The sequence below is a fragment of the Zea mays genome, chromosome 7 (assembly GCF_902167145.1).
Source record: "Zea mays cultivar B73 chromosome 7, Zm-B73-REFERENCE-NAM-5.0, whole genome shotgun sequence".
Lineage (NCBI taxonomy): Eukaryota > Viridiplantae > Streptophyta > Magnoliopsida > Poales > Poaceae > Zea > Zea mays.
In genome coordinates this window covers 50,875,367-50,902,064 of record NC_050102.1, presented here as the reverse complement: position 1 = coordinate 50,902,064, position 26,698 = coordinate 50,875,367, and the positions used below count along the sequence as shown (strand labels likewise).

Sequence of the window (26,698 nt, the reverse complement as noted above, 5' to 3'; positions counted from 1 at the left end):
AGCTGAAGCAGCAGCACAACAAGCCCAGCCGAAGCAGGTCATGCATACAGCTTCGTATCATTCGCCCTACATCCCAGAGTATGTGGGCAACCATCCTGCAGTCTCTGCTGCTTCGGCGAGTCAGCCTCAAGCTTCCTGGCAACAGCCTCCGCCTCCACCTCCGTTGCAACAAGGCCAGCAGCCAGAAGGGAGCCAATATGCTCCGCATCAAAGGGACTTCAGAGAACAGTCCGAAGCTCGCACGGTCAACAGCACTGTGCCAGAATCAAAGCACATTTATTGACAAATATCCTACCTTAATAGCAATCTTTTTCATTCAGTTTTATTTTCTGTAATAAAGGACATTGTTTAGGTTTCATGTAATTAGTTTCGTTGATTCCTACAAGAAAAATATGTTTTCTTCACAGACTTGTGATAATAAAAAAGGACCTTCGGACTATCGAAAATTCTTCGAAGCAACAAAAAGTCGTTCTAAGGAACGCAGAGTAAGTTTGACGAAGTCACAAAAGTCGTTCCGAAGGGAGCGCAGTGTAAGTTTTCTGCTCCAAAGTCGTTCCAAAGGGAATGCAGAGCATACAGCGAAAAGTCAACGCTGATACCGCCTAAGTAAAAGGCGAAGAAGCTCCAAAGACGTTCCTAAGGGAATGCAGAGCTGATACCGCCTAAGTAAAAGGCGAAGAAGCTCCAAAGACGTTCCTAAGGGAATGCAGAGCTTACAGCGAAAAGTCAACGCTGATTCCGCTGAAGTAAAAGGCGAAGAAGCTCCTAAGGGAGGCTTATAGCGAAAAGTCAATGCTGATTCACAAAAAGATTATGTGTTTTATCGCGCAAATATGCGTGTATCCTCGGGATATCACCTTACATAGCATAGCATCATCACATCATCTTTGCATAACATAAGCATCATACATCATACTGCATTTGGCATAAGGAAATATGATATCAATCTTCGGAAAAACGCTTTGAAAAAGGGGCAAATTATGCCAAGTAACAAGGAGAAACAATATCGATCTCTGAAGTATAGCCTTGAAGAATGTTTCTACGAAGCTTCAAAAACTTTCCAGGATGCTTCGGATATTGTTGTGATAAATGGTAATTCTTCTTCACGAAGCATGAAAAGAAGGGAAGGTGTTTTTTTCGCCAAAGGCTCAAAAAAGGTACGTATGTAAAGTTTCATGCATCGTAAAGAATTGAAAGAAAAATAAAACAAATATGTTATATACAGGATTACAAGATATTACACATGTTACATATAAAATGTTTTTACAATAGCACCTAGTTTTCCCTAAGTACCACTTCTGCAGCTTCGTTCAACAGTCGATCGACAACCTCATCCATAATAGCTTCAGCCATCTTTTTAATCTCATCGTCACCCTTAGGCCGGGCACCCGGGGGTACTTCAGTAGGATCTAAGGAAGGACAGAACACGGCTACTTTGCTATTACACATCATAAACAAATCTTAAAGCCTAAGATTACAACACGATAGAAACTATTAGTTGATACCTAATTGACCTTCGGCCTCTGCGCTCTTTTTAGCAGCCTCAGCTACTTCCCTAGCATCGTGAATACCCTTTTCACTTCTTCGAATAATTTCTCCGGCCATCTCTCGGCCACCATTATCCCAGATGTCAGTAAAAAACTTTCCACCAATTATACTAGCTTCGGCCGAAGGATCTTTTGTATCTTCAAAGGACAAAGCAGCTTCGGACTGTGCTAAAATTTTTACATGTTCACAGCCCTCCTTCTCTAAGATAGTGGCAATCCCTCTGGCGCCAGAGAAGGCACATATATCTCCTCGGCTATTTAAAATTTCTTCAAAAGCTTCAGCTTCGTGGTTAATCCATTCGATGACACCTTCGGGATTGCCTCTTGAAAAGTTTTCCTCACTTGAGAATGCGCCGACCTTGGCGAAGCTAGCCTTTAATTTCTTGACGCAATCTATAGATTTACTGTAGCATCTCTTTTTGGACGAACGAAGCTCTTCAACAGTCACTTCTAGGTGATCTGCCCATTGATCGCTGAGTTCACGTTTTGTTTCTTCAAGTATGCGTTCTTCCTTGGCTCTGGCCAGTTGCTTCCGAAGGTCTTCAATTTCGCGTTTCTGAGCTTCAGCTTGAATTTTAGAAGCAGCTTCGTCCTCTTTTATTTTATTTATCAATGAATATAATATTTTGTCTTTTTCGAGACCTTCGTTCCTCAGTTCAATTACTTCGGAACGAAGGTTGCTCAGGGCTATTGTACACCCTTCGTCTTCAGCATCTTTTTGTGCTCTAAGTGCATTGCTAAGTATCAAGCCCTGCAAAAAGAAATATGTGTGTCAGTGGGTTTAAACGAACGGAAAAATACAAGGATTTCATATATCGTACCTTTAAGCTATTGTAAGCCAGGCTATCGGCCAGATCGTTCTTCGAAAGCACTGAGAGCCCGTCTTCTAAAGTCAGGAATCCGAAGCTCTTGCTCATCTCCCGGCAGACAGAAATTTCCTTGCTGTCGGGAAGACAATACAAGAAGTCTTCTTCTCCACTGCCATTAAATATTAACGCCCCCTTTGGATATTTCAGCTTTTGGGCATAGTGCTGGGCCTCTTGTTCTTCTTTTTCTGATAATTTTTTCCCCGAAGCATGACGAAAAATATAATCACGAATATTGGAGGATGCTTCGGGGGTAACAACACCAGTTTCTTCAAAAGTTGGCTTTGTTATTTTTTCTGCCTCACTCTCCAAAGTTTTTGCGGGCTCTGAGGGCCCAGCTTCGGCTTCAATTTCTTGCTCTGGAGCTCTAGAACCAGAAATTTCAGCTGTTGTTTCAGGAGTACCAGCAGCCTTCTTCGGAGGTGTGCTCGAAGATTTGATCGTTTCCAGTACATCTAGCACATTAGCCATTCTCTTCCTCTTCGGAGTTGCGGCTGGCACTTTTTCATTTTTTGCTGTCCCAATGATTGCTGTAGGACTCAAAACTTCTGATGTTTTGGAGCCCTCAGTTGCTTCTTTTACCTCTTCAATTTTTTCTGTGGACGGCGCTTCGGTTTTCTCTTTTGTTTCTGACAACAAAATGTTTGATTGTTCTGATTCTATCTTTGGTGGCACTTCGGCCGTTTCTGCGATCTCTGGCAACAAGGCTGGCTCGGTTGGTTTTTCAGCTTCGGTGGCCGAAGAAGTTTTCCCGGTAAACTCGGGCACCGAAGCTGGTTCAATATAACGCGGCCGATGCGTAAGAACCTTTATCTTTTTTCTTTTCGGTTCTGGCTCGCTAGGAGCAGCTGCAGCTTCTTCTTTTGCAGAGGTTGTGTTTTTTCTCTTCTGCCTCCGAATGGGATAGCAATAGTCAGGGTAGACAAACCCGATGGCATCAAATACTCGATTCAGTCTCTTCTTTTTTCGGCCTCCGAAGGCTGCTGACATTGCATTATCTTCAGCCTTCGAGTAGGTCCCGAGCAGCTCATCACTTAAATTGTCAATGCTTTTCAACCACTCATCATCTGGCTCAATAAATTTATCTCCAAATTTAAAAGTGTACTTAAATCTGATAAGTCCACCTTCGTCGGCCTCTTTAATGGTTTCTTGTGGCATTTCCCATTTCTCCGCAAGCGGCCACACCCTGAAAGCGATATGCTCTTGTACTAAGTCCCTTGTTCCTATAAAAGAGCAGACAACGCCGAAGGCTCTTTGGCACTCTTCGACGACGTCATTCATTTCAACCTTCGGCCTCCGAAGGCCGAAGCTTTGCCAAATAGGTCGCATGATTATACCTTTGATGTCTTCCCGTGCTTTCAGATCATTTTTTACATAAAACCATTCTGTCATCCAGTCGCTAGGCCACCTCTTCCGAAAAGTTGGCACGGGGCAGCTTGACCCAGATCGAGAAACAAAACTGTAGCAGCCAAAGTTATTGTGATACTGTTCCTTACCCCAAGGTATTGTCTCGTATGATAATTCGTGCATATTGCAGAAACTTTTTGCATCAGGCTTCAGACCTTGGCTTCGCACGGCCCACACGAAGATGTTCAGCCTTATGATAGCCTCGGGGGTAAGTTGGTGAAGATAAACTTCAAAAATCTTCAGCACTTCCACGACGAAGCTGCTCAAGGGCAATCGCAGCCCAGCCTTCAAAAAGCTTCGGAATACTACGACTTCATTCTCTTCAGGGTGTGGACAAGTCTTCTCCCCTTCGTCGGCCCTCACAACGGACAAATCCCGGAAATACCTTCCTCTCATATTGACAAGATGATTTTCTTTGATAGTTGATTTACCATAAACTGAATGGCTTGGTCGCCAGGGGCGATCTTCGGAGTCTTCGCCACCGCTGTCTACATCATAACTTTCACTGTCACCAGTATCTTCAGACAGTCCTTCTAGAATCTCATTGGTGATTTTTTCTGTGTTAGTCTTCGACATCGCTATAAGAAATCCTAAGTTCTTCTCTTCATCAAGACTCAGCTTCATCTCAGCAGCAGCCTTCTTAGCAGCTTCAGACATCTTCGGAAGCACTAAAAAACTATTCTCAAATCCGAAGCTTCAAAGCTAAAAGCTTAGCAAAACACAGTGCACAAGAGCTAAAAATTGAGTGAGCGGGAGTGGTTGGCCAGAAAGCGTGCAAAATGAGTTTGCGGTATGGCCGTATTTATACGCTCGGTGTGTTGAAAGTTGAAAGACCCCACTTGTCATTGAATGTTGCTATTCTAGCAAAGGGAAGGTGTTTTTTCGGACCTTCGGCGTAAAGCCTTCGTCCATATCGCAATCTAAATTTATTATTTTAAACAAATTAATATTGCGAGGGGCTACTGTTGGGGACCTTCGGCGTCCGAAGGTCCTCAAAAACAGGATTTAACAGTATTTCTGTAGTACAATGTGTGAACAGGTACCCTCGGACTAAAGTCGGCATTGCAGTAGACTGGAATGATACGAAGCTTGCTACAGAGCCGAAGGTGTTGAGCAGGAAAGCTTCGGCGTAACAGCAAAGAATGGAACCGACTTAAAGATGAAAAGGCTATTCAGACCTCGATAGACTACTATAAAGTTATTATCAAATGTAAAGGGCATGAATGTAATTTTGTAAGGGCTGTGTCCCGTGTCTATAAATAGGTGAACAGTATCCCCGTACTGTTCACGCTGACTTGGCATTTGCTTTTTGCGTCACGCTTGTACTGTCATTTCCTTCCGATTGAAGGTACACTTATAGTTCAATGATATTTTTGTTTATGTTCAGTAATAATAAATGATTGTTCATGTTCTCTTTTACATTCTTTATATTTTATCCTTCGTTATTGTTTGATGAATTTATAAAGGTATGTCCTTCATAACCTTCGTCCACAAGTCATTATATCCTAAGGGAAATAATGCTTCGGAGGACGAAGGACGTTAACGATTAACATTTTCTATGTTGCCTTGTTCTTAACTCTTAGCACTTGAGAACAAGTCCCCAACAGCTTCAATTCCCCGGTGGCTGACAATAAATCCGAGTAGCTTTCCTGTTGGTACCCCAAAGACACATTTTTTGGGATTAAGCTTCCATCGATATTGTCGTAGACTGTTGAAAACCAGCTGTAAGTCTTCGATGAAGTTTTCCGAGTTCTCCGTTTTGATTACCACATCATCTACATAGGCTTCCACACGCTTGCCCCAGTGATCGGCTAAGCATGTTTGAATGGCTCTCTGATAAGTCGTTCCAGCGTTTTTGAGGCCGAACGACATGGAGGTATAGCAGAAAGCACCGAACGGAGTGATAAACGCTGTTTTTCCTTGTCTTCTTTTGCCAAGCTAATCTGATGATATCCGGAGTAGCAATCCAGGAAAGACAGCACAGAACATCCAGCGGTGGAATCTACCACCTGATCTATCCTAGGAAGCCCGAAGGGATCCTTTGGACAGTGTTTGTTGAGATCCGTATAGTTGACGCACATGTGCCAATCCACTTTATTCTTTTTGAGTACAAGAATAGGGTTGGCTAACCACTCGGGATGTAACACCTCTCTAATAAACTCAGTCGCGACCAAGCGAGCCAGCTCAGCGTGAATGGCCTCTCTCTTGTCGGGCGTGAAGCGACGTAGTTTTTGTCGAATCGGCCTCGCCTGGGGATAGACCTTCAGTTTGTGCTCGGCCAATTCTCTCGGGACTCCGGCATATCCGCAGGTTGCCATGCGAATACGTCTCGGTTATCTTGCAGAAACTAGACGAGCGCGCCTTCCTATTTATCGTCCAGGCTGGAGCTGATGATGGCAGTCTTGCGCTCATCAGCGAACCCAAGGTTGATCCTTTTAGTTTCTTCAATCGGCCGCATAGAGGTCGCGGCTTGAGCTTCATTTGCAGGTGCTGCAAGGTCTTCCTCAGGCTTAGAGTTTGCCTGCGTTGAAGAAGTCGCTAACGGTTTGGTGGTGAGGGCCGCCTGGATGGCCACTCGGAAACACTCTGCGGCGCCTTGGAAGTCAGCGCGCACAGTTATGATTCCTTGCGGTCCTGGCATCTTCAATATCATGTACGTGTAATGCGGAATGGCCATGAATTTTGCCAATCCCGGCCTCCCGATGATGGCGTTGTACCCGCAGTTGAAGTTCGCCACTTTGAACCTCAGGAACTCGGTTCTGTAGTTCTCCGGAGTTCCGAAGGTGACGGGCATGTAGATGTGGCCCAGCGGGTATTCCCCTTCAGTCGGCACGATGCCGAAGAAAGGAGTGTCTGACTCGTGGAGCTCTTTGAGGTGAACTCCCAAGCCTTGGAGTGTCCGGGGGAAGGTGACGTTGATGCTGCTCCCCCCGTCCACTAATACATTCTTCACCCTGCTCTCTCGGATCACCGGATCGACGAGGAGCGGATATTTGCCTAGGTGGTCGAAGTTGAGCCATTGATCTGCCCGAGTGAAGGTGATCGGGTGCTCCGACCATCGGTACGGAGCGGGAGGACCGGTGGTCGCCACCAATATTTGGCGATCGTTGAGCTTTTGTTGTCTTCTGTTCTCCTGCGATCCGTGTCCGCCGAAGATGACGCTGACCTCCCCGTCAACACGCGGGAAGGCTCCACATCCTCCCTCCTCCTGCTGCTGGGGTTGTCGCGGTTCTCCTGGTCCTCCCCGTGGCGGAGGAGGAGGTAGAGGCTAGAAGGGCCGGCCGTGTCCGACGGAGTGCTTGAAGTCCCTGCAGTTCCGAAGGGTGTGGCGCATGTCCTTGTGGTACGGGCACTGGGCGTCGAGGATGTCGTCCAGCGTGTGTTCGCCTCCACGAGGTCCTCCCCGGGCGCGAGAGGCAGGTGGTCCGGCGGCGTGCACTTCTTCGCGAGGCCTCTTCTCCCAGCGTTTGTCGGGTTGCTGGTTCGCGTCACGTCGTGGTGCTGCCGGTGCGGGCTTCGCTCCCCCGATGAGGTCCTGAGCTCGCTCGTCGGCGGTGATGTAGAGGTCGGCTTCCCGGAACAGCTGCTCAGAGGTAGTCGGCGCCTTCTGCAATATGGCTCGGACGAAGGCCGAGTCATTGGATCCTCTGTAGAAGTCCTCGATCACGGCCGCCTCCGTGACCTCGGGGATACGATTTCTCATGGTCTGGAACCTTTTGAGGTACGACCGGAGAGTTTCGTCCCCCCGGCGCTTGATGGATTTGAGGTCCCATGGTTGCGCTGGTTTGTCGGAGAGGGACTGAAAGTTGGCGGTGAAGCATCGACTGAAGTCGCTCCAGTTGTCGATGCAGTGTCGGGGAAGATGTCTCAGCCATTGTAGCGCGTCTTGCCCGAGGACAATGGGTAAGTATGCGGTCATCACGTCCTCGGACGCCCCGGCAGCTCGAGCAGCGATGGTGTAGACGGCCAGCCAGCCTCCTGGATCCTGCTTAGGTTCATATTTGTCGACATTGGATACCTTGAAGTTAGGGGGCCATTGAATGGCCCTAAGGCATGGAGTAAGGGCAGACACTCCACACGTGTCTTCTTGTCGTCGGGGATGATGTCTGTCCCAGGGAGGGGAGTAGTTGTTGTGGTTCCTCGACCGTCCCCGGGTAGTACCGCCAGTCGAGGCCGTTGCCGACTCAGTTCTGGTGGCCTGACTCCGAGCTGGGATGCCATGATCCCTGTCGTACTCCTCCCGGCGACGGATCTCGTTCTCATGTCGTCGTTCACGCGAAGCATTGATGGAGCTTCGCACGTCCCGGCGGCTGTTGATGGCGTGTCGTAGGTCGTTCAGCGGGTGAGCGAGAGGTAGAAGATGGTTGGCTGCCTGGGTGAACAGTCGTCGATAGCCCTCGGCGTCGGGAGTCCGAGGGAGTCCATCAGCTATCCGAGCTAGTACCCCTCCGACTTCACTCGGCGTGTTCATGGCTCGGGCGAAGTCGGGATTCAGGTTGCGCCCAAAGAGTGGATTTTCCCGATGTTGCCTTGCCTCCTGCTCGACTTGTTCCTGAGCTCGTCGGCGATCACGCCGTCAGGACTTCCTTCGTTCTCTGAAGACGCGTTCCTCTGGAGTTTCTCCTATCTCTGAGACCTCGTCTCGCGAGACAGGCTGCTCTAGATCCTGCTCTCCGGCCTCATGATGTCGCCGGATATTTCGGCGCCGGTTCCTCCATCGACGGGATTCCCGCTGAGGTGGTTCTTCTCCGGGCGCAGTCGGCTCGTCGTCGGAGACGGGGGGTGACTCCACTCTCCCGATGAAAAGAACGTCGGGGTAGAATGGTGCGGCTGTCGTGGCGATCTTCTTTCCGTTCTCCTTTGAGGGCGGAGGCACGGAAAGAACAACTTGCTTCCTCCCGGTTTTGTTTGTTTCTTTCTTCCTTGCGATTTGTGTCCATTCTTTCGTCGGGGAAGTAGACAATGGAGTTCTTCGGGTCAGCGGGCCCTCGGCCCCTGGCTTGCTGAAGGCGATCTTTTTTCAGAGCGCTGGAGGTTGCGCTTTTTCCTTCCTTACTCCGATATTCTCGGAGTTTGTTGGAGGAGACTTCTTCTTTGGCGGATCTGCGATGCGGTGTAGAGTTCCCTCTTCATCTACTACGGATGAGATAGTTCCAAAGCGGAATACAGATCCAGGACGGAGGGTGATCTTGCGGTGGAAGGTGACGGCCATTGAGCTAGCTTAGATCGGCGACACACCCCCTACCTGGCGCGCCAGCTGTCGGTGTTTTGGGTCCGACCGCACTCCCGGGGTTGCCCCTCAAGGTGTTTTTAGGAGTAGGATGGTGTCGCCGACTGTAGCTAAATGGTTCGTGCCGGATACACGAGGAACAATGGACAGTGTTTACAGGTTCGGGCCGCTTGGAGATGTGTAACACCCTACGTCCTAGTGAGAATGCTTTACGTGGTGGATTACAAGGGAGCTCTCTAACACTAGAGGGTAGAGAGTTGGGATGGATGGCTGAGTAGTGAGATCGATCGTTCTGAAGGGGTGCCCCTAGGCCTTATATATTCGACCGTGAGGCAATACATGCGGATGTGATAACAATGCGCACCTAAGAGATAGTGAACTGATTGAGTCTATCTTCCTATAGTTCTATCGACTTATCCTCGCCTAGTTCTGTTGTACGGGGCTCCAGCACGGGAAAGTCGGGTCTCTGTTGTGGTTGCTTGCTCAACGTTGTTGGGCCATCCGGGCTCGCACCGACCCGGCCTTATGTCGATCTGCTTCACTGGTCGTTCTTCTCCAGGCCCATGAAGGGATGACCTTATGATTTATTGGGCCATTGGGCCCTTCGTGAGGTCTTTTATCCTTCCAGTGGACCCGGGGGATATCTGTCCCCCACAGAACCGGGTCAGGAACGGCGCCCGTCGTATGGCCCGGCTGAAAGCCTGCGGACCGGGTGGTTCGGGCGAGGGACTCCGATCCTCCCCGCTGCCGTAGCATCCCCCGCGCCTGGGGTGGTAGCCTCGGCGCACCTTCTCGTCGAGGTGGGCTCAACGGTTGCGGTGGTGGTGGTCGTTGCCGAGGCGACCCGGGGCCGCAGGCACTGTGTTGCGTGTGCGACCGGTGTGGACCGAGGCTTCCCGCATGAATCGGGAAGTCACGACGCGATGGTCCGAGGGGTACCCCTGCCTTCGGGAGGCAGAGCTTTCGGCCCGTCGGACCGCGGCATCCTCCAGGAGATTCTTGAGCTCTCCCTAGATACGCCGCCCTTCGGTGGTCGATGGTTCCGGCATCGCGCGGAGTAGTATTGCTGCTGCAGCCAGGTTCTGCCCGACCCCACTGGATGCCGGTGGCGGCCTTGCCCTGACGTCGTCGGCAATGCGGTGCTGGATGCCCTAGGGTAGATGACGCGCTTCTCCGGCCGGAGCTTGGTCTGCCCATTCCTGCCCGATGTTCCGCCGGAACGGCTCAAGTGTTCCTGCTCCCTCGTCGAGCCTGGCCTGCATCTCGCGGATTTGCTCGAGCTGCGCGTCCTGACCCCCCACAGGGACTGGAACCACAACTAGCTCCCGATGGATGTCAACGCGAGGCGCAGGCCTAGGGGGATCACCGTTTTCTGGTATACCAAGATGGTTGCCTTCGCTGGGACCCCCTAGATCGACGTGGAAACGTTCACGACTTGGGTCGCAGTCCTCGTCGCCGAAGCTGCGGCTACCGTCGGAACAATCGGAAAGGCAGTAGTCGCATGCAGTCATGAAGTCCCGCATGGCACTGGGGTTACCGAGCCCGGAGAAATCCCAACAAAAGTCGGGCTCGTCATCTTCCTCGGAACCCGAGGGTTCGAAGGTCGAGACGGCCGTCAGCCTGTCCTAGGGTGACCGCATATGATACCCCGGAGGGTTTGAACATGCCTTTATAAAAGCGTCCACCAAAGCGGGGTCGCTCGGTGGGTCGCAGCTGGATCTAAAAGGCACGAGATGGGAACTGGTCAGTACCTCTTGGTCGACGGGCGGTGACGAAGTCGCGTCAGGGGCGGACTGCACCGTCGTCTCAGGTACAAGGGCGACGCCCAGTAGGTCTTTCGCGAGCGTGCTGGCGTCGTTCGTCTGCTTGGAGTTGGCGTGTTGCGGGGAAACGACGCTCGTCTTCGTCTCAGACGCGAGGTCGTCGTCCGACGTGTCCCCCGTTGGGGCGCCGGCGCCGTCGACTCGCTCGACAGCCGACGAGGTGCCGCCTCCTGCTTGGCCATGGTTGCCCCGCCTCCTCCTCCGTCGGCAGGGGAGGTGACGGGACAAACCCGAATGTTGTTCTTCCGCCACGTGGGGAAGACGTCGTTGATTCCGCCGCCGGCGGGCGGGCTGACGGCCGCCATTGTCGCTGTCGCGCTGCGGAGGAAGGAGTATCATGTCGTAGCCGCCGTCGAGGGACATGAACTCAAGACTCCCGAAACGGAGAACCGTCCCGGGTTGGAAAGGTTGCTGGAGACTACCCATCTGGAGCTTGACGGGAAGCTGTTCGTCAACATGCAGCAGGCCCCTACCTGGCGCGCCAACTGTCGGTGTTTCGACCCCGGGGGGTCCCTGGACTTACGAGTAAATTGTCGCCGCGTGTCCCAGCCCAGATGGGTCGGCGCGAGATAGAGCACGAAGGGGGGAAAAAGGAGACAGGCAAAAGGGGAAACCTGCGGCCTCCGTGTTGTCCTGCGCCCAGGTCGGGTGCACTTGCAGTAGGGGGTTACAAGCATCCGCGTGGGAGAGAGCGAGGGCCTTATACGCGCCGTCCCGTCGTCCCGTGCGGCCAACCTTCTCGTACGAGAGCCCTGGACCTTCCTTTTATAGGCGTAAGGAGAGGGTCCAGGTGTACAATGGGGGGTGTAGCAGTGTGCTAACGTGTCTAGCAGAGAGGAGCTAGAGCCCTAAGTACAAGCCGTCGTGGCAGTCGGAGAGGTTTTGGCACCCTGTTCATGTGATGTCGTGTCCGTCGGAGGAGCGCTGGAGCCTTGCGGAAGGACAGCTGTCGGGGCTGTCGAGTCCTTGCTGACGTCTCCTTGCTTCCGTAGGGGGCTGAGAGCCGCCGTCGTCATGGAGCACGCGGGACGCCATCATTATTTGTTTACCGAGGCGAGCCAGATGGGACGCCGGTCTTGTTCCCCGTAGCCTGAGCTAGCTAGGGGTAGGGTAATGATGCCCCCCTGTGACGTGGTCGGTTCGAGCCCTGGGTCAGGTGAGGCAGAGGCTCCTCCGAGATCGAGGTCGAGTCTGTCTTCCGAGGTCGAGGTTGAGTCCGAGCCCTGGGGTCGGACGAGGCGGAGTTCATCGTCCGAGGCCGAGACGGGGGCCGAGCCTTGGGGTCGGGCGAGGCGGAGCTTCCTATGGCGCCCGAGGCCGGACTTTGGCTGCTGTCAGCCTCACTCTGTCGAGTGGCACAGCAGTCGGAGCGACGCAGACGGCGCTGTCTTCTTGTCAGGTTGGTCAGTGGAGCGGCAAAGTGACTGCGGTCACTTCGGCTCTGTCGACTGAAGGGCGAGCATCAGGATAAGGTGTCAGGCCATCCTTGCATTAAATGCTCCTGCGATATAGTCGGTTGGCGTGGCGATCTGGCCAAGGTTGCTTCTCGGCGAAGACTGGGCCTCGGGCGAGCCGAAGGTGTGTCCGTTGCTTGAGGGGGCCCTCGGGCGAGACGTGAATCCTCCGGGATCGGCTGTCTTTGCCCGAGGCTGGACTCAGGCGAGGTGAGATTGTGTCCCTTGAGTGGACTGAGCCTTGACCTTAATCGCACCCATCAGGCCTTTGCAGTTTTGTGCTGATAGGGGTTAACAGCTGAGATTAGGAGTCTTGGGGTATCCTAATTATAGTCCCCGACACTACCTATAACCTTGAAACATGACCTTGTAGACAAAACAAATCGGCATAAAGGCTGTTACATTTTCGTTACCGAAACGTCATCTTTAGGAGGATACAGAGTAATTACCTACTGAAAATCGTTTAATAATTACGGATTGAGTGAAACTTCGCACAAATAGCATACAGAGATAGATACAGAGTATATCTAAGACTACAAATTCGAATGGTGAATTTAGAATGGAGGAAGTATATATTAAATTTAATTTTATAAACATATAGCAGCATTTTTTTCTTTAGGAGGAGAAGCAATGAGTTGACCATGATTCCATCGGGGACGATGAGTCTTTGCATGTTGGTATTCAGATCTTAAGATAAAGCCTGCCGCTTCAGAATTGGCAACAATATAAAGAACTAATCTACCAAGATACTCAAATCATTGCCACCACCATATCACGGATAGGAAGTGGACCTTCCCCAACATTTCCCGCCTTCACCTAATTTGTGCCTTTGCAAACAATAAAGATCACAAAAATAGTTTCTCTCTCCTCGCATGGTGTAGAGCAGTGCTGGAACTACAGTACACGTCGCGCCGTTTGTCTTCTCTTGTAAAATTAATATTTTTTTTATAAAATTAATTAAGTTTATGAAGGTTTGAACTGTATAAATATATGGTGAAAATTAGTTTAAAATAAAGAATAACTATTTCGAGATCGAGAGAAGAACACTCGTGCCGAGTACAACTTTTCTTCTGTGTCAACTTTTCTTCTTTTTTCTGTCAACATTGTCCATCGCTTTTTCTTTGGACGTATGCTGTGGTTACACATTTTGGATTGCTGCGAGAGAAGTCAAAAGTCCACGTTGAACGCCACCTCATTTGACACGCCATTTGGGCAAAGCATGATGACTCATCAGCCAAGGGTTTTTTTAAAAATAATTGCTTTTCGCGGAGTATCCCGACTCCCGAGTACTAAAGGAGGGAGTCAGATAACGCGAGGACTTTATCCAAGATTTCAGAACTTGTGAGCAATCCAGGGGCCAGCATGTGTTCGATTCTAGTACATTTATTAATGGAACCAGTGTTACAAATGACATTGACAGGCACTAATAATGACAGAAACATATCCCTCGTGTCATAATTTTAATTTCCCTCTGTCCCTGCTCGTTAATACGCCCAGCACATGCACATGCGCAATGCGCCCGAGTTCGGAGACGACATTCCCAGCCCCAGCAACAATCTTGTTCGCACTGGCTGCGGTTCCCGGCTTATACAGTATTTTGTCTTTATAGATTGTAGTTGTAGCAGTTCGAACAGCTGAAACAGCTATAGCTACAGTGTAACTTATTTATGTTTATTTATCATTATTTAGAATTAGGGCAAGTACAACTTATAGATTATACTTATAGATTATGAATTAGTTTTCAAGTACAAGGAATAACTAAGAGATAGCATGATTTAACTCTGATCCTTTGAAACATAAATAAATTTAAGAAGCATTATGTATATAGTCTGGTGGAGACAGACTCTTCACGACACGAGTCTGTCTCATGTATTTTTGAGCAACACCCTAGAAACCCTATATTAAATAAGGTTATACATGCCGAGATAGCAGCAGTACAATGAAATAAGGTTTATAATGTTATCATGCCATGTATAGCCAACTAAAAGTCTAGTCATGTAATAGCTCTCTCATGATACAAGTTATACATTTAATACCTCAGAGTCTGTGAGGAGCCTGATTTCAAGTGGCTACTAGTGATCAATCTGCTTCCATTCTCTGTTCATTTATCTTTCTTCTACATTATCATAAATTTGACGTGTCATCTCTTATAGCCCGCCTACACCATTTTATTATACTTGCTCTTATGAGAGTAGATATCAAGCTCAGCTAGATGTTGCTCAGTTCTACCTATCAATAGGTACGGACCACATTGGAGCCAGAGTCGATAGATACCTATAGGTGATACCAATCGATACCTCGGATGATGGGATCGACACTGATCGACAGGCTTAACAGTCATTCCTAATTGGTCGGTTTGGCTAGTACTGATCCAATCAATTAAATTTTTTGAGGTGGCACGTTTTGATTGGTCCACACGTGCGCTACATCAACTAGCCTTGCATTGTATCTATTTTCAATCGTTTGAAGTAAAAAAATAAAAAAATCTAGAATCCATCCTATAAATGGAGAGGATGTTTAGGTACATTCACAGCCCTCACACTCCATTTCACCCATCTTCCTTCATATTATTGTCTGAAAATGACCAATATATTAGCTATGAAAACGTTAACAAAGCAACTTAATTTAGTGGGGGAAGAAGTGATGGTGAGGTACAAGAGAAAGATGAGTAGTAGTTTATTAATTATATTTATAAATTATGTAATTTTTATTTTTATGTTTAAGTTACATAAATTTTAATCGTTTTTTATAAATTATGTGATTTTATTTATTTATGTAATAAAATATATTTTTAAATAAAATGACATATTTTATATCAACTAAAAGTTTATAGAGAAAACTGATATAACGCTCGGATGAAAAACTGATACAGTCGATATATTATAGCAGTCTGACCGTATATATAGTTGATGTCGCATAGTCTGACCGTATATGGTCCTGTTCATCCTTAGAACTAGACTATTGACTTAACGAAGTCTTATCTCCCGTGTGCGACTTAACGAAGGCTCATCTCAAAGTGTTTACATTTTCATGGACGGTAGCGGAGACCTACAGCATTTGCATCAACAAAAGAGAGATCGAGATCGAGATCGAGAGAGAGAGGAGGGAAATGGAAATCGAGAAGCAACGCAGGCGGCAGGCGCAGAGAGAGGCAGTGCTGCTACATAGTGGTCGCAGCAGCACGGTCAGGACAAAGGCGGCCCCTGTCATTGGCCTTCCAAGCAAGCAATGCCAAGAACCAACAAGAACTAGCAACACTACAATTGCAACTAATAATAAGCTTGTTCGCTGCGGCTTGCTGCGGCTGCAATCCGGCTGCGGCTGCGGCTTCTACAGTATTTTTCTCTCTATGGATTGCAGCTGCAGCAGTCCAAACAGCTGCAACAGTGTCGGCTTGTAGCCAGCCGAACAGTTACGATCCCCCCAAACAGTTACGATCGAGAACCATCATTGCAAAATGTGCTGCCATACATGAGCATGCAGACATTACATCCTTTTCTTCTTGCAATCTAGCCCCCCATCTCTCGCGGCAATGGGCAAAATGGTTCGTTCTCGTCACCGGCGCGAGATTCTGATGCTCCTTTATATCCCCACCGCCACCTGACTACCTGAGCGGGGGATCTCGCCATAGGCACCGTTCCGGCACGGTGCGTCACGCGGCGCAGGTGGACGGCCAGGCGTCGCGGCTCTCCTCGTCGGGGGGAAGCGGATGCGGGACCCCCGCCGCCGCAGCGCGCTTGGGGGCCCGACCTGGGGGCTCAGGGGAAGACGACACGGACACGGGCGCTGACGGTGCCCACGGGCCGACCCCCGCAGCCGTAGTAGCGAGGGTGCGCGAGTCCGCTGTGGCGGACAACGAGCTCTCGCAGCTGAAGCAGGACAGCGCGCCGATCACGCCGCTCGGGCTCAGCGGCGGCGAGTACATCCGCGCCGCCGCGTGCTTACGCTTATTCCCGGCGATCATGCCGCCGACGTCGCAGACAAGGAAGCTCATGCCTGTCACCTCGGAGATGATCTTGGCGCACTCCGCGGTCTCGTCCTGCGATGCGTCCAATGGTTGGTAAGCAACGCGGTCTCACAACAAGAAGGATGCAGCAACCTACAGTGCTACCGCTGATGCTATAGCATTGCGCTGCGCTGACCTCGGGGGCATTGATGAGCGCGAGCAGCTCCGAGTCGTCGTCGCCGCCGCCGGCTGTGGTGAGCAATGCGGCGGCGGCCCACGCCGAGGGCCGGTGCCGAGGCCACCTCCAATCTGCCATATTTTTTTGGAATATAAAAAACAAGTCTTTGGCACGGAAATGCAACAACGCTACGTTGGCTGGAAGCCTGGAACTCGCGAGGAGAAGCACGCACCGGCCATGACCGCGAGCAGGACGGCCTCGCAGTTGCGTAGGCGCATCGCAGCGTCGGCGAGGACAGGCTGGAGGTAGGAGAAGGGCGTGACAGGGTGCATCCGCCACCCTAGCGCGGAGAGAACGAGCAGCTCCATCCGGCGCACCGTCTTGGCCTCGAACACGTCCGCGTCCGCTGCGTCAGCGTCGGAGCTGGCGGCGGCGCAGAGCTGGAGGTCGAGGAGCAGCGGCACGCGCGTTTCCTCGACCTTGGCGGCGAGCGCGACACAGGCGACGGCGGCGAGGCGCGACATCCAGGGCTGGTCGCCGAGACGGAGCGCGCCCCCGGGGAGGAAGCAGCGGTCCAGGTAGGCGGCGGACAGCGCGGAAGTGAGCGCAGAGAAGCCCAGCCGTGCCGCGGCGCGTGACGCCCAGCCGACTGCGGCCTCCCGGCCTGCCGAGCCGCCGTACCCATCCTCCTCCCCATCACCCGCCAGCACCACCCCCTCCTTGTCCCGGAGCGCCTCGAACAGCGCCGGCAGCTCGTCGTCAAGAGCCGCCGGTTGCTGCTGTCCGCGCTGGTCCTGCCACTGCTCGTCCACAACCTCGACGGGTCCTTCGTGGTACAGATCGAGGTGCTCCTCCGGGCAGTAGAGGGGGTCGAACAACGCGGCGAAAGCTGCCATGACTTATTCACTGCTAGGATAGGTAGGCCCGATGGAGAGAGCGAGCGATGGGAGAGCTCAGGCCACGGCGGCGGAGGAGGAAGATGAGAGCGGCGGCGGCGGCGGCGGCATCGCCTCTTCCATGGTGTGAGGTTGCGGCGAGGAAAAAATTCGTCCTTTTTCTCGGTCTATGCAGTGGCGTGGGTAGTGACGAGGCGAAGGCAGAGCAGAATCCGAAGTGGAGAGGAGGGAAAGCGTGGTTTTATTGAGGTTTGAGAGGAGAACAGGAGATAGAAAGAGAACGGGGAGGGAGAGGGAGGAGCGAGAGAGAGAGAGTGACACGCATGCAAAACAGCGGCTTCTTTAGTGCTGCGGCGAGCGGCGTGGTGAGGAGGGCCGTCCAGGGCTTTGATTTTTTGGGCTTCCCTCCAACATCTTTTTGGGTTCCCCAGACAGGAGCAGCGACACGCAGCAGCTGCACTGCACTCTGCACACTAGTGCCTCTCCATCCGTCTCTTGAATGACCGGTGAGTAAGGTCTTTTCGTGCCTAGCCTACTTGGTCTACTGCTCCAAACACATGGACAAACTAGCACTTAGTTGTTGTCCTAGTTCTCTCTAAATTTTTCCCATATATCATTTTTTTAAGTCACATCATAAACATTTTATCTTATTTTTTATCTTCCACACCGGTTCCCTCTATATTTTCTCCCTATACCCACTATAACTATAAAATATCATTATCTAACCATATTCATCATCTATTATCATTTTTTCTTCACTTATTAAAAAAGCACCGTACGAATGAACAGTGAATAAAGGGATGGCGGCCTCACGCTGGCTGTGGCCGTTTCCTATTCACATCTGCTGGCTAGAGGGTCTTGTAGAGGACGTCGTTGCAGCCGTGGAGGGCTCCTGTAGCCGCCAGATCAAGGGGAGGGGGCGGCCTGGCGTACGTGGCTGTTGACAGCCTTAGGCTCCAACTAGGGCTTGTACAACATTGAGCACTTTAATCAGTTTTCTGCTGACAAAAGACAGCTAAGGTCATTTCCATTGAAAGTTTTATTGCACAGTTTTCAAAAGTGACACACCAAATTTTATCTATAAAATCGTGTATCTTAAGTTTCATTTAGATAAAACCTTCTCTTCTATCATAAAACTCTATCTCTCTCATCATAAATATCGTGTTATATCATAAATATGGTGATATGTTATCTAAGTTAATAAAAATGAAACTATGATAAAACTCTCACTAAAATGGTCTAAGGGACAATAATATAATCCTAAATCTGAAAATCACACACACACACACACACACACACATATATATATATATATATATATATATATATATATATATATATATATATATATATTGTATACTAGGTGAGTGCCCGTGCGTTGCAACGGGGACATATAATACCATGATAACTTATATACAAAATGTGTGTTATACTGTTATAAGAAAATGTTATTGGTGGCAAGGACTGACGAGGATTGGGTGGCGAAGTGATGTTTAAGACAATTTTAGAACTGACGAGGATTGGATGGGATTGGCACTGATGTTCTTGCTGGTGCACATTGTGAAGCAATGGATGTTGTTGCTGTTTTGGATTCCTCTACTTCAAGTCTGAATTTGGGATTTTCAGATCCTACAACTATTAATGGAACTGAGGTTAGATCCATACCATTAGTTGTTTAATTTGTAGCACATTTGTACCTATCGGTTTAGGGTTCTGTTATTATAGTTCTTTCATGTATTCAGGGTTTAGCATACACAGAGCAATGGTTTACATAACATAAAATAATTGTTTTGCAGGTCCCTGAAATTGATTGGGGTCATCAAGTGATTGTGTAGTAGCAAATGTGTGTTCTCGCACAATAGCCTATGTGTAGTAGCAAATGTGTGTTTTCAGTTTAATGTGAGAACATGTGTGTTTTAAGTTTCAGCGAAGTGAATGTGTGAGAATATGCCTGCACTTGTCAGAACCTGCACTTGCTTGTGTTTTCAGTTTAGATTCATGTCATTGTGTGTTTGAACATGTGTCAAAATAATTGTGAAACCAAAACTGTTGTTGTTGCAAGGTGACCTCAAACTGCAGGCGGTGGAGCTAGTTAAGTGACCTTAAACTCCAGGTTTTTATGCGACCTCAAACTGCAGGTTCATGAAAACAAAAATAGGCAAGGATACAAAATCATGAATATGACCTCAAACTGTAGGTTCATGATCAACCAAACATAATGAAGTGCAATAGAAACAGCAGGGATATAAATTCATCACAGATAACCAGGGATACATAAGCAAGTTCTCACAACACACATAACCAAGGATACAATTCAGTCACATACATAAGGACTACACAACATACTCCAAATAGACTCCACAAATTTCAGTACTACTGATTGTTGTTTTGAATCCTGCCTTGGCAATCGATCACTCTAATATGAGGGCGTGAAGCTATCAGGGTGCCCCTGGTACTCACAACCCCCTGGTAGGATGTAGGGGATGAGCATGGATGTGGGTGCCCGATGACCACCGCTGCTATCAGGGTGTGAAGCTCCTCTCATCTGTCCTAGGAGCCTGGTGTGCTGCTTGATGAGAACAATCTGCCCGATTATGTACGTTGGGTGAGCGATGCTCTCCTCTTCTGGACAATCAGCTTCTTGCCCCATGAGCTGTTCTCCCACTTGGTCTTCACATCTGAAAAAAGAATAGCAAGAGGTCAAATAAGTGTCACCATTCTCTTATGGGCAATCATCTATAATATAGAAGATGAATAAAGTGTGGCGGTGCTAAAGAGGTCCACAGCATAAGCTCTATCGTTACCAGCTTCCTCCATCGCCTTGATCAGGGTTGTCTTCTTGGGGACACGTTTGATCTCAATCTTGATGTCAGTAAACTACGAAAGATGAGGTGTGGAATGAAAAAAGGAGCAACAATATGGTTAATCCAAAAGGCGACAAAACAACCTTGATATTTATTGTCAATGGTGATCCAACACACAGAGCAGTGGCAAACACCGACATCGAAGGGAGAAATGGCTGAACAGCTGCACAGAGCCTTGGAAGGGGAATCTGCATAATATAAAGAAGCATGAATTTAGACCTTTAATACATAAGTTGATCAAAGTGGGAGACAAAGATCAGAAACATAAGGGAACTGTCCAATCTAACAGCTCCCTCCCATACTTCAGTTCAAAGCAATGAAGGAAATACCATAAATTATATGGATCATTGATCCCACGAATTTATTCCATGCTAACAGATTGATAAGTGAATTTGGACTAATAGAGAGCAAAAACTTGCATGACATACCTGGTAGTGAACCATGTAAATGCAGCCGGGTACACCAGCGTGAGAATTGTAGTTCCCAGCACTATATGGGGAATAATGCAGATTACGAAGACATTCTAGAACCTGAACATGCTATATTAGGTGCCATCTCAACCGCTCTATGTGCTAAGCTATCCAATAATACGACGCATGAACCAACTGTAACGTCATAAAATTTTGGTGGTTTTTTAGGGTACTCATTTTTCTTGATTAAAAAATAGCACAATATGACAGGTTGAGAAGAGACTTTAGTTCCTTAAGTGTAATAAATAGGTTTTTAAGCTTCAAGGAAGCGTACTTAAATATATCCACCATTGGAGAAGGGTTGCAGAATTTTCAGAAACTACGAGCCAATTCTCCTGTCACATTATCAGGGGCAGCATATAGTGCTATAATGTTCAAACGAGAATACCTGAAGACAGCCAGCCATCAGTATATTTGTTAGTCAAACTGTACTGATCATTGCAGACTTTGACCATGTGTCCGTACAGAACCTTTTCCAAACCCTGGAAGCACAAAAATAACCCAATTTAGCAATCACGGACATCCCATTGATATAAAAGTATTGTCACAAAAGCAATGGAATGACATAAGAACAATACAAAAGCAACAGAAAGGTTCTCATCTGATGATAATGTTGCTCCAAAAATATTTTCAGTACTGATTTTTTCTGATCCGATTACTTACCATTACAAAACTATTTTCTCCTAATAAAACCAAAACTTCCTCACACGAAGGCCTTTCAGCAATGCATGCTGCCCAGTGAATTCTGTGGAAGGGGCCTTCGTATGTTTAAGAGATCAAGCTAGAAAGTTCAGTTGCTCTTAATACTGTAATCTACAATATGGCTGACTTTTGACATATTTCCAAGCTTTCAGCTTGATATAAGATTATACTCAGAACCCAATTGGCAGTGTAGCAACTCATAAGTATACAGACAAGTGGATGCATATTACATAGAAAACACTCTTCTTATCGTAGGCACACATCTAATCAAATAGGATGTACATTTCATTCTCAAGAAATGACATGAGAGTTACATTAGTTCACTACAAGAGTGATCTGAGCACCGCATCCTGCTATAAATTTACAAGGTTCATTCTTGAATACATCCATAGAGTTCCAGTTGCAAGGTTGTAATCTAACTTTCTATAAACAAAATGGCAGACCTAGTGCCAAAGGCTCCCACATAAGTGAGGTCTATGAAAGCGATAAACCGAGGCATTATCTTTAGTAGATGACAAAAAAGTAGAAGTCTTACCATTATCTCTTGCATAGTAAAAACTCTCTCTACCATAGTTAAATTGCTATAAAACGACTGAAACAAACAGCCAGTCATGGAATGAATTGATTTTCCACACCAGCACCTTATTCACACAAAAAGCAGTTTAACTGACACTGATAATATTTTGTGAATTACACAAATTGACAATCATGAAATAAAACAAATTAATTCTGAAAAAAGACCTTTTAAGCAAAACACAGGAAGCATTTTGTTTATCTAGGCTCGACTCAATAGAAATTCAGCTCGATTGAGAATACATGCATTTGGTAGCACAGCTGAGGAGACTGTATTAGAGGACTTGTGCTTTTTATTGGCCACCCAGAAACGCGCTATTTATTCTAAATTACACACCATCTCCAAACATAACCATTCTAAGACTGGTTCCCACTAAACAAAAACCCTAAACCCCAAACCCAAAACATGAATGACATAAAAGATGGCCCTCAAGTGTCACAAGTCACAGAACAAATTATTATCAGAATGTTGTGTTTTTTAGTAGTACAGTTCTCGAGGAATCACTTGCCTCGTTGTATTTGGCAAGACGGTCTGAACTGCAGGGTGCTCCAGTCTTAATCTGACCCTGTTATACAAAAAGAAAACAAAAAGACAAATGATACTATGCCTTACAGTCGAATAAAAGTTTGAATTTGCTAAGACAGTTATGTCCATCTAAAGTGTGCAGTGTATTATACTTAGCTTTCTCAACAACAAAGCTTGCACGGTAAGCTACACATGACACACGAGAAGGGAATCTGGGATCACAAGTAGTTAGCAAGTGAAGTGAGCATGTGGAGGAGTGAGCTAATAAGATGTCACAGAAACCACAAGTCCACAAGGCAATGTCTTCTTTTTCAAAAAAAAAGAAATTGTATTCAAAAATATTTGGAATCGTCATTTCACTATTGCATGACATTTGTTTGTCCCTGAATACTAAATAAATAATTCAACTACACTGCACGTCGTTGACATGTAAAGCAATTAAAAATATGACCAAGGAGCAAAAAAAGGAAGAAAGGAAGCAAGAATTTAGTAGTGGAAGAAGCCAGCAAACGAGGGCATGATTTAAAAAAGGAATAAGCAAAACAAGGATGCAGATTTAAAATTAAAAACATAAATAAACACAATACATGATTCACTTTATTGTGGAATGAGAATGAAATGGAGCCTTGTTTAATGTCAGATTTAAAATACTGAAACACGTACATGTTACCTAGATCAATTAAATCATATTCCATTTGGTCAATTTCAATACCAAATGTAAAAGCAATCTAGAAATATTGACCTAAACTGCAGATCAGCAGTAGTGCGTTCTGAGTAAATGGCATACCTTCATGAAGTGATTGTTCCTATACCTAGGACATTAGCATAATTTTAAATAATAATGATAGGATTCCATTAACGAGTTCATAAGATGACATGCTAGCAGTAAGTTATAGTACAACAGTGCAAATTTAGTGATAGTTTTCATAGGCTATCTAGTCAAACTCGTAAAATGTTTGGCTATTAGTAATTGTGCAGCATTAATACACACGTATAGATAAAAAATTGGCATTGATGCAGACCCATTTTTTCACATGTACAGAGCAAACACATAAGTTTGAACTTTAATCCCCACATGCTAGTGCTACCATCTTCCCGGTCAAAAATTACAGTTTTTTCATTGACGCAATAGGAACAACATTACAAGATTGAAGAAATGATTTTTTTCATTGACGCATTGCATACCCACCAAGGCGTGGACCTAGTGGATTTGGATGTTCAGTTTTGCACAGCAGAATGCAAAGCGAAGAACTGGGTATACCTAGTGGATGCTCGTGGCCAATGAAGAGACCCGTGAAGGCCTCAACCCCTTCTGTAGGGTGGCGGCGGCGGTAGCCCAACCAGTTCGTTGCACGGCGAGCGCAAGGGAGGGGAGGGGTCAGCGGTGGTGGGGACTTGGGGAGCGAGCAAGGAGAGGTGGCGATGGAGGAGACGAGGGGAGGCGACTGCACAACCGAGAGGATGGAGGTGCGGTGTGTGAGCCGCCGACTGTGTTGGTTGGGGAAAAGGGAGCCGGGGACGACACAACTTGCGCTAAGGCACCTAGTACTCACTGGTATAAGGAATACAACCATGAAAACGATAAAACACAGAAGTGTGACTATGTGCCGAATCCAGAGTTGCATGTAGGGAACCAAAGATTAGACCAATATATGTCATCAGGCTCAGGAGCCAAAGTAGTACTCAGCTGGAGGTATTTGCATGAGAAAAGTAATTGATTGAGCAGTAAAATTCTAACCTTTCGTCACTACACATACCTGAGTAGTAAAGTGATATGTTTTATAAGCACTTAATTCTTGAAGAGCGGATTTCTACCAAAGTGGAATTCAAGCTTAAAGGCCTAAGGCTCGCTGATCCTGTACCACTTGATGTCCTTGAGGTACTTGAGAGCTTCCTCATCCCTCTCCTGTATTTGAAAATTGAAGGACCAGCTTAACTTGACCCTTGTTAATGCAATGGATACACTAATCACAAAGTTCTTACAATCTTACCTGAACAAACACAGTCTCATTGGTGTAGGCATGAGGATTGATGGCCCTGGTCGTACACCCCCCACCTACCAGGTTCAAGTTTTTTTATCTCGAACCTGGGTGCGTATTTCTTATTATCTACAATGCCTCCTAGTTCCTACTTGGCTGGTCAAGTTTTTCCTTAGGCAATTTCAGCAACAAAGTAAGATTTCAAGTCAACAATAGCTTTATCTAGAAAATGAATGCCCTTTAATAGTTACATACATAGTACATACCTAGTAGGACCAAGGGGCAAGTATTTAGCCCTTGGAACAAAACAGAATAAGGAAACAAAATCAAGAAGCCTCTCATGGGTTTCATAAAGTTTCTTGAGTTCCTCATCACTCCATTCCTGTTTGCTGTTATCATGCTGGCGAATATCTCTGCAAAAATAAGAGAGAAAAAGAACAAAAATGAGGCCACGTCAAGACATTTTATAGAGCAGCCATGAGGGATTTTAGTGTCAAATATACCTGGCAGGGTCATCTTGGCCTCTATACATTTCATCTAGGACCTTAAGCATTGGGCTTATTAAAGATCCAAGACCAGTACCACTGGCACCTTGATTTTCCCCATTACTTAGCTGCAATTCTGAAAAGTTTGACTGCACACCTCCAAGAGCCAAAGCATGAAGAAATTCATATATCTGCAGTCTATAAGGTTCACCAGACCTTATTGCAATGGTAGTTAGGGCTTGTACAGCAGCAATGCGGATCTACAAGTTTAACAGTACAATAGAGAGAGAAAAAACAGAAAGGCATCAAATAAAATGACATACTATATCACTCCCGATCGTCAAGTTTTTCTAAACAATAAAGAAAATAAATTGTCCTTTGCAAACGGCCCTACCTCCCAGCTTCCACTAAATGCACACCTTTGAAGCCTTGTCAGAGCGCTAGCAAGTGTAGGATTACGGGAACTTGCAGCAGCAACCATTTTATCAGCATCTAGCATCATTAATGCAGTACCGGGTGGTGTTGCAGACTCCCAGGCATACTCAGATGCAGCATAATTAGCATTTTCTCCTAGAAACCAAACCTAATAGTTGATGGGCCAAACATCAGTCTGTTGTTTCAAAGTCAAAGCTCAGTGAACAAATTAATCAAGCAGAAATTTTGTTCTTACAGCAGCTTGAACTAATCTTTGGAGTGCCATTGCAGATTTTGGATCAAAGGCATATCAAACCGGGCGCTGCGCTAGAACCTCGCCTCCAGTGTACTCAACCCGGCCCGCCCTCCATGGCCATGCTCACCAAAGCGACCCACGACGCAGACTCCAGCAGCTCCAGGAACACGGTCCCACACACCGGCTCTAGTAACGGCAGCAACGGAGGAGGCGGCGGGCACACCACCTCTAAAGCCTGTTGTTGCTCCTCTGTCGACAACGGGGAAGGAAGGGTGGCTGTAACACCCACTTTGTAAATTGCTAGAAATAATACCAATAGAGAAACAATTCCTCTTTATGTGAGTTTGACCTTCATGCATCATCATATGTGAACCATGTCCAAGAACAATTAATAAAAAGATATGCTAATAAATCATTGCATCATGCTGAATATTTTATTTTTGTGTGCATTTTGTAACAAGAAAATATTAAAGACCAAAAAGGGAAATTAAATCCTAAAAGAAATTCTTGAATCTAGAAAAGAGAAGGAATATGAAAACATGAATAATATATTTGAATAAATATCCTCAAACCTAATACTGTTAATTGCACAAATATGGTTTGAGAATGAACTAGTCACAAGTTTGAATTTAAATTAGTATTTAAATTTGAATTTGTGAAATAATAGAGAAAGAAGAAAATAAAAGAAAATAAAAGAAAAAGAAAAAAAGAATACTATACCTGGATGGGCCAACGAACCTGAATTCGGCCCATTAACCCTTAACCTCCGCGCGGCCCACTTCTTTCCCCTCCCCTTTTCTTTGGTTCTGGTCGCACCTACATGTGGGCCCCACCTACCAGACGGATTCCACGCGACGGAATCTCCTCGCCCGCCCGACCAGCCTCCACACTCACTGGCACATGGGCCCGACCTGTCGGATCTATCCTCTTCGCCGGCATCCACGATTCTGTTGCCTCTGCCGAACCCCCGACCAAATGCACGCCGAATCCGCCTGGGGGGTCGTCGGTGCGGATGTCTCGCCCCAACCCAACTAACATACGCTTGTTGCGGTGTATAAATGCGAACTAGTGCCCCCTCTTGC

At 47.3% G+C, this 26,698-nt stretch overlaps 2 protein-coding genes across 2 annotated transcripts; both read right to left on the bottom strand.

Annotated features, from left to right (window-relative positions):
• Nucleotides 1-15,837: 15,837 nt before the first annotated feature.
• On the bottom strand, nucleotides 15,838-17,615 carry LOC100502214 (cyclin10). Its single transcript, NM_001196691.1, has 3 exons — nucleotides 16,684-17,615; nucleotides 16,470-16,582; nucleotides 15,838-16,366 (listed from the first exon to the last, which is right to left on the bottom strand). Exons 1-3 carry the CDS (start codon nucleotides 17,345-17,347, stop codon nucleotides 15,980-15,982), a joined length of 1,164 nt encoding a protein of 387 aa, NP_001183620.1. The 5' UTR covers nucleotides 17,348-17,615; the 3' UTR covers nucleotides 15,838-15,979.
• A 2,693-nt stretch (nucleotides 17,616-20,308) lies between these two features.
• Nucleotides 20,309-25,662, bottom strand: LOC118473020 (uncharacterized). Its single transcript, XM_035961228.1, has 10 exons — nucleotides 25,617-25,662; nucleotides 25,341-25,529; nucleotides 24,965-25,206; nucleotides 24,728-24,874; nucleotides 24,474-24,519; nucleotides 24,345-24,388; nucleotides 22,462-22,522; nucleotides 21,070-21,163; nucleotides 20,640-20,700; nucleotides 20,309-20,399 (listed from the first exon to the last, which is right to left on the bottom strand). The coding sequence occupies exons 1-10, from the start codon at nucleotides 25,644-25,646 to the stop codon at nucleotides 20,309-20,311; spliced, it is 1,005 nt and encodes a 334-aa protein (XP_035817121.1). The 5' UTR covers nucleotides 25,647-25,662.
• Between the last annotated feature and the right edge of the window lie 1,036 nt (nucleotides 25,663-26,698).